The sequence below is a fragment of the Formica exsecta genome, unplaced genomic scaffold (genome assembly GCF_003651465.1).
Source record: "Formica exsecta isolate Colony F162 unplaced genomic scaffold, ASM365146v1 scaffold121, whole genome shotgun sequence".
NCBI classification, from domain to species: domain Eukaryota; kingdom Metazoa; phylum Arthropoda; class Insecta; order Hymenoptera; family Formicidae; genus Formica; species Formica exsecta.
This window is the reverse complement of record NW_021848545.1, coordinates 112448-129601: the sequence shown is the minus strand read 5'-3', so window position 1 is coordinate 129601 and position 17154 is coordinate 112448. Positions and strand designations below refer to the sequence as shown.

The window sequence follows — 17154 nt, the reverse complement described above, 5'->3', positions numbered from 1 at the left end:
TAAAATAAAATGTATTCTAAGTAATATATGTATTTTAGTACATAAACTATTAGATTAAATTATGAATAAAATATTTTAGAATTAAAGTAAAATATTTTATTGTAGTCTCTCTTGAGATAAATTCTATAATAATACAAATTATTTATTTTAGATGTTGTAAGCAGGTAATGATTCTGAGAGATGAAAACGATGGCGATGTAAATAAAAGAAACCTTTAAGTTATAACTTATATCTTGCATAAATATATTTCACGATCGCTTTAAAACGCGAGTTGCCAAGCAGTACAATCATTCGAGAGACAACAAAAAGCTGACATATATATATTTTCATAAAAATGTTATTTTTACTCCCGACTGCCAACCGCAGGTTGGCAAAAAAGGGAAGGAGTATGTATTTCATCGAACTCGGATCGGTTATTGGTATATATATTCATATTTTTATATAAAAAAAATTATTAAAGTTTATTTGTTTCACATATAAACGTGATTGATTTTTTGGACAAAATATTTCTCTTCCCAATAATTCAACATACAGAGCTCACAAGAAGAATTTTCTTCTGCTTGTCTCCATATCATGTCTGCGACCTTGTATAATCCACTCGTAATCGCCGTATTTACTATCAAACGTTCCATGTTGCAATGATCTTAACTTCAAAGTAAATCGTGGGCCCAATTCTCGTAATCTCGGTTTTCCCGTCTTGAGATTAAATTCGTACCTGCAAATGGTGTTAGTTCATATTAAATTATACAACAAAATTTATTGATATTAATCTCCATCAAATATCACAAAGTTCTTTTAAATCTTATGGTATAAAAATTACTGTAATTAATAATAAAATATAAACAATACTTACATATATATATACAATTTAACATATGCGTACAAAATTAGTATTATTCGAGATCTTTTCTTTATAAATTCTTGAATTTTAATAAACTTCTTACACGATTACATAAATCTGACTCAATATTGTTAAGAAATTTAGAATAAAAGAATAAAAATATTTGCAAATATTTGCTCTAAGAATTAAAAATATTTGCTATAAAATTACCTATGATGTCTGAAAAATATATAATCCCTCTGATTATGAAATGTCACAGCTCTTCTTCCTTTAAATTCTGGCTGATAATGAAACAATGCTCCCAGCATTCTACCAATAGTGAATCCTAAACGTGTGGCAAAGTTATTTAAAATAACTTCTGGCCTATGTTCCGTGATTTCCTTGTGGTTACGCCTCAATTCTGTTGTTATTTTGACATTACTGAGCTTGAAGTGCGCAGTAGGACCATCTGGCAAGTGAATGACTAACATTCCATCTAACAAATATGTAAGGAAGTCTTTAAAAATAAAAACAATTTAAATTATATCTGACATTTTCTATCCTATATAACACATAAAAAACTTATCAAATTTTTGCAAATATAAACAATTAAATAAATCATTTTTGCAGCTTTCTAAAAAATTTCTAAAGTCTCTAATAGTTATATATCAGTTTATCTAGAAAGTTTGTCATATAGTAAATATTAGCTTATATTCCTATAAAAATACTATACATATTAGAATATTAATCTCATATAATTTTATAAGGATACTTGGTTTGCATTGATCTTCGTTAATAATTATTATATCTGTAAAATTCCTGGCAGTAGCGCTTTTCACTATCTTCTTAACGCCAGAACGATTCCTATATAGCGAGAGGGAGTTTGGTATTATCCTTGTGAGCTCTCTGCCAAAAATCCTCGTCTTTCTATTTGGATTGTCGGCATATGTAATGAGAACCTTGGGCTCATAATCCTGTCTATAGTAGGCAGCAAATTCGTCATGCTCACATTCAATTTTAAGTTCTTGATTCGCCTCATCATTCAAATCATTAGATACAATCATAGTCTCATCCTTCTCTCGCAGGCTCTCTATGGTGTGCGGTACTTGTTTTGGAACACCTTCTTGTATCCTCGCCTTTTTGGCCTCTTTCTTCGCCTTCAACTTCTCCTTCATTAGTTGTTGGCATTTTTTATATCTCACAGCTTTGCATTTAATATGATTAAAATTATCATCAGAAGGCAGCAAAACCTCTTGAGATGTTTTACTTGCCGAGGTGCCTAGTTCATCTTGGCCTTCATTGTTTGTCTTGTCAACCTTCTCCTTAGGTCGACTTAAAGGATTTTTTCGTAAACTATTTTTTATTTTCATGGCACTTTTCTAATTAAAATTGTAGCGCAATTATTTCCACTTTAATTTATCCTCTCTTATTTCTTTCAAAGACCTCGTGGGCATTCAATAATTCTAGTCGTGTACTTTTCGACGCATGCCCATGCGCAGTATTGTTCTCAAGACTCAGGAACGCTTTCTCGCGCATGCGTTAAGCCCATATCAGACTACGTATTGAAGATTGGAATTTGACTAATCAGAACAAAAGGAACTAAAATTTCTTTGTCCTGATTGGTCAAATTTCAATCTTCAATCTTAAATCTCAATCTTCAATGCGCAGTCTGATACGGGCTTAAGCCCATATCAGACTATACATTGAAAACAGGAGATTGAAGATTAAGGGCCAATTTCACCAAGCTCGGTTAGATTAACCGACGGTTAAAATTAGCAGGGTTCCAAATGAAATGATAAGAATGCTTGGTTTTCCTTCACCTCTGTTTTCTGTTGGCCACCCTGCTAATTTTAACCGTCGGTTAATCTAACCGGACTTGGTGAAATTGGCCCTAAAGATTGGAATTTGACTAATCAGAACAAAAGGGACTAAAATTTCTTTGTCCTGATTGGTCAAATTTTAATCTTCAATACGTAGTCTGATACGGGCTTTAAGATACGTGTCAAATTTATAAGAAAAAGGGTGCTATTAGGCCCTCTGCCCTGATAGTGTTAAAAATAATCTAAAATGTTTTACAAATTAATAAACTAAAAATAAATAATTAAAAAATTAATAAAAAACAATATAAATTAGCTTGAAACTTACCTAGCCTGTACTTAATCTCCTCCGGAATCCGACCAAACATTCGCGCCTATTCGCCGTTGTATGTATTATATATATATATGCCATCGCTGAATTTTTCTACCACTGCGCTGTACCACCGACGAGATATCATTAAAGACCGGTGATCTTATAGGATTTAGTGTGACTGGAAAAAAAACTCGCTACGGTGTAATTATCTTCGATCCAATCAAACGGCCGGTAATGTCAACATTCTTCAATTACCTCCGGGCCCACCGGGCCCACTTAATGGTCACAAAATTTTACCCAGGGCTGACGGTCTTTAATAGTATCTCGTCGGTGGCTGTACATATGCGAGAAAGCGTTCCCGAGATATATTAAATGCTATGTTATATAAACATGCATAGCTCTATTTTAATATTACATATATGCATTTCTTTTCCGTGAGAGATCTAACGATATCTTTTATTGCAATGAAACATCCATGCGACTGAGTTCTAGTAACGTCTGATAAAATTCGCTTCATTACGCAGGCGCGAAAATCTCTGAACTTTCCAACTACCTTTCTCAACTTTCTGACTATCTTTGGGTCTGTTCTTTATAGCTGAACTGACTGCACTAGTTCAGAGCTTATCTTTCTCCTTCCAATGGGGAGAGAAAAAGATAAACTCTGAACTAATGCAGCCAGTTCAGCTATAAAGAACAGACCCTTTCTGAAGGACCAACTGTACAGGAAAGGATCTCATTATGAGTGACCATAACTCTTTAGAAAAACTCTTCTCAGAGTCTAATGACGTGTGTAATGATAATATTTTTATGATTGGAACCACTGTGGACACAGGTACAAAATTGTTTATATAACCTGTAAATCAAAGAAATCGACACGTGTGTTTAAACTCTGAGGACGGTTATTATTATTTTTTTTTTTAATCGGATTTTTACAAAATTCATAAAAAATATTTATTTAATGAAAACAAGCATGGTTTTGGATTAAAAATGAGTTAAAGTATGATATTTCTTGAAGCAATTAGTTACACAGGGATCAATATCACACTCTATACTCTATACATTCATACCTTGACTCTGATCTTTTTTTTCTCTCTGGTTAGTTGTAAGCGACACATTTTCTGGTTTTTTTTTTTTTATTAGGCTCGGATTGATAATTTCTCTGATTAATCGGGACCCTGAAATCATCAAACTGATTCTATTTTTAGAAAATTTTAAATTTTAGGAGGAAAATGAGCGAAAAACATTTATTGATTAAATTTAAAAAAACACACATATATATATATTTGCCGTCTTTTGAAAAAATTTCCAAACATGTATATATATGTCTGCCATCCTCAAAGAATTAAATTTAATTTATATAATTTATATAATTTAGAATAAATTATTTGATTGATAATAGGTTTTGAATGGGAAGCAATTGACGAATGCAAGGAAAAATTGGGCAAAGATGTGCAGGTGGTTAAGCAACGTGGAAGAATCTACTTCAATATAGACTGGGACCAGTTTCCAAAAGTATTTTTTTTTTTTTTTTGCAGATTTTATAGATATATATATTTTTCAAATATTTTTATGTTTGGTTATTTATCATGTGCATGATGTATTTTATATTATTCTTTGCCATATTATAGGTTCAGCAAATGAGATCGATAGATAACATATTCATAGTAGTTGATATAGGAAGACTTTCTTTTACCAATGACAAAGAAACAGATTTAAAATCTATACATAATTATGTAGTTTCAAACTTAGATAAAAGATGGAAGAAAACTCTCGATGCATGGAAATATGCAACAAGATTCATGGGGAAGCTTTATCCAACAATTGAAGAGTACACCATATTTAAAGAGCAAGTTTTTGTAACCAAAACAGAAGCATTGGAGATACATAATAAAGAAAAAGAAGAGCATGAACCATCAGAACAGGATGTATTGGAAAAAAAAGAAATAGAAAATAAAGGGAAAAAAAGAGGTCAAGATCCTTCTGAATCTAAGGAAAGTGATATACTTAGATACAGAGTAACATGCGAGAGGACTGGTAAACATGTGTTTGAGTCTAAGGATATTGCTAGGATTACTGGAGAAGTAGTGCAGGACAAGTATCATTGGGTAGTCGATTTAACAAAGTACCATTTAGAAGTTGTCTGCAAATTAATAGATGGTATGATAAATTAAAAGAACTTTAAATGGAAATTTAAACATTAAATTTCTTAACAGCATGAATTATATATTGATAATGATAGACTAAATGTTGTTGTGTGACCAATTATATTTAAATATTTTAGATTTATTGATAACGCATTTACGTGTAACACACGAATCCAAGCATCGCAGAAATATTGCAAGTTTTGGGCCAACTACCCTCAGATCAACTATATGTTATAACTTGCTAAGATTAGCAAATCCAAAGCCAGGAGACATAATAATAGATCCTATGTGTGGAGGAGGTTCTATTCCTGTAGAAGTGTGTATTTACACAATAATAGATTAAAGACTGCTTTGACTAAACTCCAATCAATCAGAAATTAATTTATTTGTTTTTAGAAATGTCTACAAAAATTTCTAACTAATTTATCATTCTTGATTTAATCTTTCTGTACATATGTCAAACAATGTTAATAATTTTCTTTTTTTTATATTAAGAAAATGTAGATATTACTTGATAAAGTAACTGCTGTATGTGATTTTTTTTTTAAATTAATTAGAGTTTAGTTGAAGTGTAGCTTTAATAGTTTATTGACATTCATTCACAAACAAGAAATCATTATGTACAAATTTCAGGCAACACTAGCTTATCCATGCTCGTATGTCTTATGTGGCGACAATGATTCCAGAGCTGTGGACAGAACAAAATCTAATATGAATGCCTCTACAGTTGGATGCAAAATAGATCTTATACAATGGACTGCTTCAAAATTACCATTCAAGGATTCTTTTATTGATATCATTGTCACTGATATGGTATACAAATTAATTTCTGAAATTTTCATTCAATTTCTAAACATTTTTATTTTTTCTTTAAAGAACAACAAAATTTTCTCTCTTAATAATCTATAGCCCTTTGGTAAAAGAAGTGGAAATAAGTCGAACAACAAAACTCTTTACAAGCATTTTTTGCTGGAACTCGGGCGAGTAGTAAAATTATCATATGGACGATTGGTTTTGCTTACATATGATAGATATAGCTTTAAAGAAGTAAGGTTTTTTGTTATAATGAGCGAGAATTAAATTTAAAAAGGTAAAATAAAGTGCTGCTTTATTTATTTTAGGCTTTGCAGGCAGCTGGCGATTTATTTTGGGTGACAAAAACGGTTGGTGTAAATGTAGGTGGTCTTCAAGCTGCAGTTTATGTCTTGAATCGTACACATGTACTTCACGATCGCTTCAAACCACGTATCGTCAAGCAGTATAATCATCCGAGAGACAACAAAAACTCAACATAACTCACCAAAGATTTTTCGACTAATTTGATATTAGATATTTCATATAAGTATTGTGATATACATTCATATTTTTATATGAACAAATATAGTTTATTTGTATGTTTGATATATAAGAGTAATGGATTTTTTTTTATCAAATATTTCTTTCCCAAATCATTTCAATGCAAAATTCATAAAAAGAACTTTCTTCTGCTTGTCTCTATGTCAGGAAAAGTTACTTTATAAAAATAATTCATTATCGTTACCGTTCTTTTTTCTAAAAAGTAACTCGTTACCGTTACTCGTTACCAATTTTAAAAAGTAACTCGTTATCGTTACTCAAAAAATAACGAGTCGTTACAATTTCCGTTAGTTTTTTTATATATAACACAAACTTTATATACAATTTTTTTAAATACAAGATCAAATTAACACTAAAAATTTTTAAGCGTTGTCTTACAAAGTAGAAAGAAACAAGATATCAAAATGAGCCAGTGATTTTCATGTAATGCTGCATTCCAACACTCTTATTAATATGTTCCTTTGTATGAAAATTATACCGAGTAAATTCGAAAAAAGTAACGATAAAAGTAACTGTTAAATTCGTTACTCGTTACCGAAAAATGTAACAAAGTTACTTTTTCCGTTACAAACAAAATTTGTAACGCCGTTACAGTTACCGAAAAAAAGTAACTGTAGCGTTAACGACGTTACAAATAGCGCATTATTTCCCAATCGTGCTCTATGTCGTGTCTGAGACTGTTATAATTTATTTTAATATTTATTAAATTTTTAATTTTAAAACAAATACTTTTTAATTTTAATGGTCTTATATATAGAATTACATAGGTTTGACCTCCCCATTGATTTATAAAATTTGGCATCCATTAAGAATTTAAAAGCAATTGCTATGAAATTCCCTCTCTCTCTCTCTCTATACATATACTATGGCTGCGTTCCGATATTCGCTGCCAGTACTGAAAATCTATAGTGTACGTGACGTAAACTATAGATTTTCTGTACTAGCAGTGAATATCGGAAGGCAGCCTATATAAGTATATAATCTCTCTGAGATATATTCTGAAATGTTACATCATTTTTTTCCCTTTAGATTCTGATTATAATAGTGAAACAATGCGTTTTCGTAAAAGATTTTTTTTTTTATTATATAAAATTTTTATAATATGCCTGAATAAATGATTATTTTGAATATTGAATAAATTATGTATTTTTAAATTGCATCTATTACAATTGAAGAGGAACATATATAAAATAAGAACACATATATATATATATATATGAAAATATATAAAAAAAAGTTGCTTCTTTTGACATGGACAATCACGCTGTGCATTCCGTGTCCGCAAATTCTCTATCTATAATGCGATATGTCAAATCTATATGTTTAATAGAAAAATTCATCTATACATACATATATATAGGGTGTCCGGTAAAGATTGTGCCAACGCTCGTGAGCGGGTAAAGCACAGTAAACTGAACAGAAAAGTCCTGTAACATTTTTTTCTATAACGCTTAATAAAGGAGTTATTATCGAGTAAAGTCTGCCAATCAGCGCCGAGCTTTAGCCGCGCTCCTGGTAGTGTGCGTGAGCGCTCTGTCGCTACGGCGACACACACTAATAGGCGGACGGCTCACCGACGTGCGTCCGGCTAAAAGTCGGCGCTGATTGACCAGACTTTACTCAATAATAACTCCTTTATTGAGCGTTATAGAAAAAAAATGTTACAGGACTTTTCTGTTCAGTTTACTGTGTTTTACCCGTTCACGAGCGTTGGCACAATCTTTACCGGACACTATATATATATATATATGTCTGGGACACCCTGTATATATATATCTCCGTCCAGAGAGAATGATCTCGGTCTGCGCATAGACGAGCAAAGTGAGGAGAACATAGCGAGGTACTCAATTACCGTATACGTAGATACGGTTTCTGTGGGTGGAGACCTGCGAAACAGACGAGTTTTCGTCCGACCCGAGGTCATTCTCTCGCTGGACGGAGTATATATATATATATATATATATATATATGTATGTATGTATAGATGAATTTTTCTATTAAACATAGATTTGACATATCGCAAGCTATATTCCAATAATACAAATAAAATTTACATACATATAATTAGAAACTTAAATACAACTCTGTTACCAACCGTATATATAAAAAAAATTGTATTTATAAATATTTATTTAAATATTTATATACTTATACAAATGTTTGTCTTTATGAAAAATAAACTACTACTATGAATAAAATTTTTTCATATTGATTATAAAAATATGTATCATATTGTAAATAAAACCTCACTTTCATAAAGTATAATATACATAAATTTTTAAGTTGTATAAATAGTTGCTTTAGATAAAATATTTATCACAGACGGAGTCAAAAAAACTACCATATAAATCGGAAGAAAATATCAATTCAGAGAACAATATCTTACTAAATATGTCTAATTACATTTTTTCGCATATATCTGTATTGTATGTATGTGTGTATGTATGTGTAATCGCACCAATAATTTTTTCTTCAGTTAAGTAGCTTAATGATTTTTTTTCTTTATTTTCTCTTCATATATTATTATCCTATTCATTGATATAAGAAGAATACACTTGGTTATCAACTTGCATAAGTAAACACTGGTGTAATTGGTCTCCTGACATATATACGAGAGGAGTCAGAAAGTAAGAAATAAGTCAGAAAATAAGGTTCCCAACTTGTTTCCTTTTTTAATACTTTATATATTTTTGTTGAGAGATACTTACATCTCTCAAACATATACATCCTTATACACTATTTTTCAACAGGACCACACTTTTTGCCAACAGAGTTTTGATGGATCTACCATCTAGACAAATACAACCTTAACAGAGAAGGCAACTATGTGAAAAAATAATGTAAACATACATGTATATTTGAGAGATTTAAGTACTTCAACAAAAATAAAGAGGTAAAACAGTAAACGAGTTGAAAATCTTATTTTTTCTGACTTCCCCTCATATATTATATGTGTATGTATGTATATACATAGCTTTCACATAGCATTGGAAGAAATATTTACAAATCTAATTAGAGCTAACATATGTAAACTGGCATTTATGCAGTTTCAAAATTATACTAATATAATTGAATAAATGATCCCAATAAAATAACAAATTCTCTTCACCTTGCCCTTTAAAAAGGATAAAACTCGATAAAAAATTCCGACCGACTCTATTATTAATTATTTAGTTATGTAAATATATAACATCCAAAACACTTATACTAATACAAATATGCATTCAATAAGATTAGTACAACAAAATTCATTTTCTACAAATAAAGCAAGCTAAAACAAGGTAGAAAATCTGAGTGATGTCTTTATGTGATGTTTTTCAGTGATATTGAAAAGTTTTTAATTATAAGCTGATACTATATGTTATCTCATCATCCCGCGGAACCTGTCCAACTCAAAAATACTTTCTGATAGCCTGTAAGAATTGAGAACATTATTAATAAATTAGATTAATTTTTCTATAACAGGATGTCTACTCAAATCTTGTAAAAAAATTCCCTGATCTTCCAGGTATTTTTGTTCAAAGTTCCAAGTAAAGAGAACATTTAAAAAATTTTTTGGTGCAACTTCCTAAAATAAATTTTTTATTGTATTTCTCTCTTAATCCTTGACATAGTCACTTAAGTTTCAAATGCTAGATTTGGAAATGTACCAGAAAAAAAAAAAAACTGAATAGCTTTCATGAGATAAACATTTTTCACTTGCATAACATTTTCATTTTTTTATCACGATCAAGAATATCCAGTACATATTCAATATTTTTTAAAGACATTGAATAATATAACAGAGATAAGTATATATTTATGATATAATTTAAATATATATTTCACAACTTGGCTTATCGGTGGATTGCCGACTGCTTATAAAGTAAAAGCAAAATAATGAAAAAATTTTTTTTTGGCAAATTCCCAGAGTCCCAATAACATTTCACAAGAGTTTTTTTATCTTTCCAGGTACAAAGAAAATTCCTAAGAATACCAGGTTTTCCATATATTTTCAGAGAGTAGACACCCTCTATAATAAATATTAAAAATGAAATCTACCTTCCAAAAGCATTCACCAAAGCAACAATCTCACTTCTTTCTAGGAAAAACGACTTTCGATTAAGATTATTAAGTGTTGGTTTCCATCTATCAAATTTTCCTGAGAATAATATCTTTAACGCAGTACCCAGGCCATGAATTTGCAATTTACCCCATAGCTTACATTTATCACATCCCACACAATCCATAATACGTGAAATATTTCTGAAATGTTGCCTAAATTCTTCTTTCAACAATTGTGCTTCTGTTCCACCAGTGAACATAACAGTTTCATTAAAATGTTCTGGGAATGATCTGCAATATATAACAATCACATTCATTTTATTATAATTGTATATGTATTGTAACAAATAAAATATTCTTGCATAGAATACTTACTTGATGACATTCAATATATCATTCATGGCCAATCTTGTATCTTCATCATCCATTTCATTACCTGTATAATATTCTTCTCTTTCTAAATAAGGTGCAGCTTTTGCCAGAGCTCTTAATTCAAGTAAAAAAGTGAAATACAAATTCTTAAGCCAGTTTGGACCTTCATCACCTGTTGTTTCAGGAGAAAATCTTCTTTGTAACTCTTCCAAATTAGGACCCCATTGATTATCAGACGAGACTTGTAAGCCATCTTGAGGGGCTAACAAATATTTTGAACATAAATGTATATTAATGCTAGCATGCAAGCCAGATATAACTCGGTAAAAAACTCGTTTCTCTAAACACATTCCTGAAACATAATACATACATCTATATTGAAAAAAATAAATATGCAAAAGTTTGATTTAATACATATAACTATAACTTTTTAATATTTTCTTTTCAGATTAATTAAAGCTGTACTTTACAAATAATGTAAATAACATTTATAAAGAAGTTTTACATAAGAAAAATATACAGACATTACACGAAAAAACATATAGTATATTTAACTATTTCATAAGCATTCATATAAAGTTTAAAAATAATGAAGGTGGTAAGACTTACTATTTATCTTAGAAGATTGTATAAAAATGTGAGGTGAGTTTTCAGGTCTGCAAACAATAATTTATTATACTAAACTAAATAAATTTGATAGCAAGATAAAAAATACAAATAACACTTAGCATAACTATAGTTGTATACCTAAAACAATTTTCCATGTAAATACTTCGCCATATTCTGCGTGCACTGACTCCTTTATATCCTGTATATCTCTCAGGATTAAGTAAAAGATCCACATATTCCCCTTGACTAGATTCTTTTACACAAAAATTATCTTGTGCATCGTCATGCCGCTGCCATCGTTCAAATTCTTTGTAATTTTCTGAACTATAATAAGATTTATATTTTATTTTGGACTTTTACTCGGCATTAAATATATTTTTTGAATACCTAATTGTTGTGTTTAAGAAACCGAGTTCCATATTATGATCTCTAGAGCTATGTCTGCAGTCAGTAATTTGTGCATCTGATCTATATTTATCCACTGGGCTTTCATTAATATGAATATCTCTTGGAATCTCTCCCTTTAAACCTTCTGGGATATCGTTCTACAATAGAGTAAATGTAGAAAATAAAAAATTAAGATTATTCATATTTAAAATAGCATTTCGTATATAAAAAAAAGAGAACTTACATCTTGACAGGGCAGCACATGACAATAACGAATAGCACATTTGCTATCGTCTGCCCAGAATGGACAATTCTGGTTCAGGTTTATCTTATAAAACCTAAAATAATCTCTGCCTAGAAGACTTTGAATTCTCGGATATATTCTCATATTGTTAAAATAGTCCACAGTATCTACATTACAAGTACAATCGTCTATAGATCCTTTCAACTGAAATTTTAATTGTAACTTTAATAAGATATTAATAAGATATGAACTTAATACTATTAATAAGATATCAGTAAATAGAACTATTATTATAAATTAGAAAGTTATAAATTAAATAAAATAAATAATTAGAAATTAGAAAAACAAATAATGAAAAATATATGAAGAAAAAAAGAGAAGAAATTATTATTATATATATAATTTCAAAAATAATAGAGACATGTAAAAGCAAGATGTCTTAAAAATCACAAAGTATAAATTTTGTTTTTTGTGCGATACAAGATATCAAGAATGACATCAAATACCTTGCAGAAACATTGGTCATCTCTTTTGTTGTTAGTTCTAAAATAATTTGCACCTACTTGTAGGTGAAAAAGCAAAATTATTAGGAATAGCCAATAGAATATTCTCTCACTATATCCGAGATTCATCTTAACACACAAAAGTCGCTGATGCGACTGCTTCGTCGCACCATTAATTGGGTTGTGATAAAAAGTAATATCTTAAAATATTGGATTGAGACTCCGCTATTTTCGAATCACATCAATCCGCGTTTACGTATTGCATCAAGCATAATAGTCTAATAATTTGATGATATAAAACAATATTGCACGTTTTATCATATTATACTTATTCGAAAATAAATCTCGACTAAATCATAAAGTGACAATCATAAAGACCGTATAATATATACACAAAGAAAACAATAATGCACGTAGTTCCTACTATTTCTAATAATATATTAGAAAATTTTTCAGCCTGTCTCACTACGTTATAGAAGATGTGTGTGACATGATGTTATATACGTATATATTCATGTGAAATTTGAGGATACGTGGAATACGTGGGATAGGTTGATTCGCACGAGATAAGAATGTATGTGCTCGTATGTTCATACATAGGCCTAGTTTACACCGTATACTTTAATATGTATTACACTGGCCAATCACAGTCATTTCCCTAAAGAATGAAATAGTTGTGATTGGTCGGTATAGTATTTAGTACGTATTAAAGTATATCGGTGTAAACTAGTCCAATAACTGTATTTAGTAAAAACCAGTGAGCTCTGTTAAGCCCGTATCAAACTACGCATTGAAGATTGAGATTCAAGATTCGAGATTGAAATTTGGCCAATCAGGACAAAGAAATTTTTACCTTTAAGCGTCGAGCGTCTGCGCAGAAAAATGCGCAGAATTTAAAAGAGATAGATTCTAGGCTGAAATTAGATTCTGCGCAATTTTCTACGCAAACGCTCGACGCTTGACGCTGCTATGTAAAGGCACCTTTAGTCCGGATCTACAATAGGTGATTTAAGCCCTAAGCCTTAAGAAATTGACTAATCACAGTCGAGTATTCTCCTCATACTTGGCTATGATTGGTCAATTTCTTAAGGTTTAAAGCTTAAATCACCTATTGTAGACCGGCACTTAAGGGCCAATTTCACCAAGTCCGGTTAGATGAACCGACGGTTAAAATTAGCAGGGTTCCAATTGAAATGATATGAATGCTTGGTTTTCCTTCACCTCTATTTTCTGTTGGCCATTCTGCTAATTTTAACCGTCGGTTCATCTAAAAATACACAATTTTCAATGCATCTGATGTCCGATTCTGACTTACAATATTACTAGATTTTTCAATATTGCCCGCACTTATTCCCACTCATCTTCACTCACAAACCACCCGGCTCACGAAGCCGGGTGGTTTTTACCTTAGAATATATATAAATGGAAGGGGAATAGCAGGCTGAAAAGTGTCGAAGGAAGTGAGAAAGAAATCGTAGTTGCCTCTCTCTTGCGAGTAACTACACATACAAACATCGTGTCTATGGTATACATACTTTTGTGTACACACACATGGCCGCGCATGCGCACTTTTGAGCAAAGTAACTCACAAGAGAGAGGCAACTATGATTTTCTTTCTTACTTCCTTTCGACATGTTTTTCTATCGGGAAACAAAGGCATTCTCCTTCCATTTATATATGTTCTAAGGTTTTTACGCTCTCCCGGGTGAATAGAGTGACAATTTGAACGTCTCACTTGAGAGTCCGGCGAGAGCACTTGGAAGGAATCTGAACGCTCTCTAGGTGTCTGGGTGCATCCGGGTGGGGAATCGGAACACAGCCCTGCATGGGTTCGCACTCTGGGGTGCAAGTATGTATATCTACAGGCACGATGCTTGTATGTGTATAGTTACTCACAAGAGAGAGGCAACTACGATTTTCTTTCTCACTTTCTTCCAACATTTTTCAGCCTGCTATTCCCCTTCCATTTATATATGTTTTAAGGGTGCGAACCCATGCAGCGGATTAGCATAACGCGGAAGGAGAAGGGAACCAATCGCGAGCGTAACGAAAACTACAGAACGCTTGTGATTGGCTTTGCTCTCGTTCTGCATTACGCTATTCCGCTGCATGGGTTTGCTCCCTAAACGGACAAAGAAATTTTAGTCCCTTTTGTTCTGATTAGTCAAATTCCAATCTTTAATCTTCATTCTTCAATTTTCAATACGTAGTCTGATACGGGCTTGTAAAGTATACATAATAACGGAGTGCGGGGTTTATGATTTCATATGAAAAGAGAAAAAAAATTTTTTAATTACAGTTTTGTTATCGGCTTCTGCCGTCAACATTTACTTAATATAAAAAATTTGTAATCTGCATGTGCCTAACAAGTGGACTCCGCACTCGGCATTTTATCAAAAAGTATCAGTGAACTTTGAGAAGTGAGTTTAGAAGCTTTATAAAAAAGATTTTACTATGCAAAATTTTGCACACCGAAATGTTTTTTACTAGGCTTCTAAATACATTTTTAAACGTTCACCTATATTCTTTTATGCAATTCCGAAGACGAAGTTATTCTATTTTGCGCATACAAACTGCAAAACTTTTATATTAAGCAAATATTAATTATTATGGCCGGTAAAACAGGACAGTCCGGCGTCCTCTTAGTGCCGGTCTACAATAGGTAATTTAAGATTTAGCCTTTGTTTTAAGAGAAAAATTACATCGATCCTAGCCTCAAGCTCTAAGCTTTAAAAGATGGGAGTTGGCCAACTCGCTTAGGGCTTAGAGAATAGGGCTTAAGGCAGCGCGAGAAATGTTTAAGGCCGAAAATACGTCATAGTTTAGAGGTTAAGTCATAAGGTTTAGGGCTTAAATCGCCTATTGTAGACCGGCACTTAAGGATCCCCTTAAGGCTTACTACACTACTATTGTAGACACCACTTAAAAGGAAAGTATACCGTAGAGCTTTGCATTGTCAGCGCGCGAGATCTTCAAGATCATTTCGTAGTTAGAGATACTCTAGTAAGGGATCGGACAACGTGCCGGATATACCACCTCCAAGCTTCCAGCCAGCGAGCTACACAGTAATTAAACTTACGACATATGAAAAAAATCAGCTTAATTTGCTCTTTAATAATATGCATTTTTCATAATTTGCTCTGTTTTATTTTTTTTATAAATAAATGATAAAGTTAATAATAATGCCAATATAAACGCCAATATAAGCGAAAATTATTAGAATTTGTAGGTTCTCAAGGTACAGAAAAATTGCTCCTTTTTTGTTTGAATTTGCTCCATCTTTAAAAATTAATTATCTATAGTATTTATTTTTAAAAAAGTTAATAATTGCTTTATGCATTTTGTGGGATATCAAAAAATTGCACTTAATCTTAATCGCGAATAGCACAAATCACATTTTTTAAATTTAATATTCCTATTTTAACAGCTGAAAATTGTATTAAATGCACAATTTGTTCACTGAAAAGAGATTTATTGAATTCAAATAAATATTTATTCCAATACTCCTTTACACCTCATTTATTTGAAACAAGTAAATATTTATTTGTTTTGAAAAAGGATTTCTTACATCAAATAAATATTTTTTTCACGACAAATTAATATTATTAGTTTCAAATAAATGATGTATGAAGGAGTGATAAATATTTATTTAAGCTCAATTATTTTTTTCAGTATTAATATTTCTTAAATGAATTAAAGAAAAATGAATAATTTGAAAAATGGCGCGTTCGGTTACAGTTGCGCTAAATACTTTTGTGCACAATTTCTTAATATCCACAAAATGCATAAAACAATTTTTTTTTTTTTTAGTAGATACTGTAGATAATTAGTTTTTAAAGGTAGAACAAATTCAAACAAAAAAGAATCAATTTTTCTGTACTTTGAGAACCTACAAATTTTAATAATTTTTGCTTATATTGACGTTTACATTGTTATTAACTTTATCATTTATTTATAAAAAAAGTAAAATGGAGCAAATTATAAAAAATGCATATTATTAAAGAGCAAATTAGGCTGATTTTTTTCATGTGTCATAAGTTTAATTGGAGATCCGAGGATTAAAATAGGATATCCTCAGGATATCCTACATGTATGTCCTGGATGCCCTTTGGACGTCCTAAGGACATCCTTGTGCTGTCTGGGTACTGTGTAGGTCGCTGGCTGGGAGCTTGGAGGTGAATACGCCGCCATTTGAGGGTCAGATGCAACCGCCGCGCGATGTTTCAAACTGTGTTTTAATGCAAACGTGACATTTTTATATGATTTTTACTTTCAATAACGATTTTGCAAACTATAAAATATTACAAGGTCAACATTAATCCCTTCTTTTTTATATATAATACTTACTTTTACGAATTTGTTTTATAAATTTTTCTACACATCGATTGCATTCACTTAATCAAAGCAGCTCACTGAGAGCGCAACTGTCAAAGCTGTCAAAAGCATGGCGCGCACTTTTCGAAGCCCGGAAATGTCCCTCGAATGGCGGCGACCAATCCGCAGCTTGTTGACCAGTTGTCCGATCCCTTACTAGAGTATTTCTAT

At 31.4% G+C, this 17154-nt stretch overlaps 3 protein-coding genes across 4 annotated transcripts; 1 reads left to right on the top strand and 2 right to left on the bottom strand.

The window, feature by feature from the left end:
- Positions 1-213: 213 nt before the first annotated feature.
- Positions 214-2329, bottom strand: LOC115244352 (probable ribosome production factor 1). Its single transcript, XM_029821931.1, has 3 exons — positions 1593-2329; positions 1052-1316; positions 214-715 (listed from the first exon to the last, which is right to left on the bottom strand). Exons 1-3 carry the CDS (start codon positions 2188-2190, stop codon positions 538-540), a joined length of 1041 nt encoding a protein of 346 aa, XP_029677791.1. The 5' UTR covers positions 2191-2329; the 3' UTR covers positions 214-537.
- Positions 2330-3571: 1242 nt separating this feature from the next.
- On the top strand, positions 3572-6497 carry LOC115244341 (THUMP domain-containing protein 3-like). 2 transcript variants are annotated; one of them, XM_029821911.1, is made up of 7 exons: positions 3572-3782; positions 4350-4462; positions 4579-5107; positions 5232-5410; positions 5728-5907; positions 6004-6141; positions 6216-6497. In XM_029821911.1, exons 1-7 carry the CDS (start codon positions 3689-3691, stop codon positions 6387-6389), a joined length of 1407 nt encoding a protein of 468 aa, XP_029677771.1. In that variant the 5' UTR covers positions 3572-3688; the 3' UTR covers positions 6390-6497. The 2 variants fall into 2 exon arrangements, with proteins under 2 accessions (XP_029677771.1, XP_029677780.1); XM_029821920.1 differs by lacking the exon at positions 3572-3782 and adding an exon at positions 3957-4045.
- A 2298-nt stretch (positions 6498-8795) lies between these two features.
- LOC115244316 (ero1-like protein) lies at positions 8796-13131 on the bottom strand. Its single transcript, XM_029821880.1, has 8 exons — positions 12613-13131; positions 12107-12310; positions 11863-12020; positions 11614-11799; positions 11476-11522; positions 10870-11218; positions 10492-10785; positions 8796-9863 (listed from the first exon to the last, which is right to left on the bottom strand). The coding sequence occupies exons 1-8, from the start codon at positions 12736-12738 to the stop codon at positions 9812-9814; spliced, it is 1416 nt and encodes a 471-aa protein (XP_029677740.1). The 5' UTR covers positions 12739-13131; the 3' UTR covers positions 8796-9811.
- Positions 13132-17154: the final 4023 nt, after the last annotated feature.

Excerpts from the sequence above, each read along its gene's own strand:
- LOC115244341 (XM_029821911.1), top strand. The coding sequence starts at position 3,689 with ATGAGTGACCATAACTCTTTAGAAAAACTCTTCTCAGAGTCTAATGAC. Across the intron at positions 3,783-4,349 it reads TGGAACCACTGTGGACACAG|GTTTTGAATGGGAAGCAATT; the intron begins GTACAAAATTGT and ends GATTGATAATAG. Across the intron at positions 4,463-4,578 it reads ACTGGGACCAGTTTCCAAAA|GTTCAGCAAATGAGATCGAT; the intron begins GTATTTTTTTTT and ends GCCATATTATAG.
- LOC115244316 (XM_029821880.1), bottom strand. The coding sequence starts at position 12,738 with ATGAATCTCGGATATAGTGAGAGAATATTCTATTGGCTATTCCTAATA. Across the intron at positions 10,786-10,869 it reads GATATATTGAATGTCATCAA|ATCATTCCCAGAACATTTTA; the intron begins GTAAGTATTCTA and ends TATATATTGCAG. Across the intron at positions 9,864-10,491 it reads TTGGTGAATGCTTTTGGAAG|GCTATCAGAAAGTATTTTTG; the intron begins GTAGATTTCATT and ends CAATTCTTACAG.
- LOC115244352 (XM_029821931.1), bottom strand. The coding sequence starts at position 2,190 with ATGAAAATAAAAAATAGTTTACGAAAAAATCCTTTAAGTCGACCTAAG. Across the intron at positions 1,317-1,592 it reads CGAAGATCAATGCAAACCAA|ATGGAATGTTAGTCATTCAC; the intron begins GTATCCTTATAA and ends CATATTTGTTAG. Across the intron at positions 716-1,051 it reads ATATTTTTCAGACATCATAG|GTACGAATTTAATCTCAAGA; the intron begins GTAATTTTATAG and ends CACCATTTGCAG.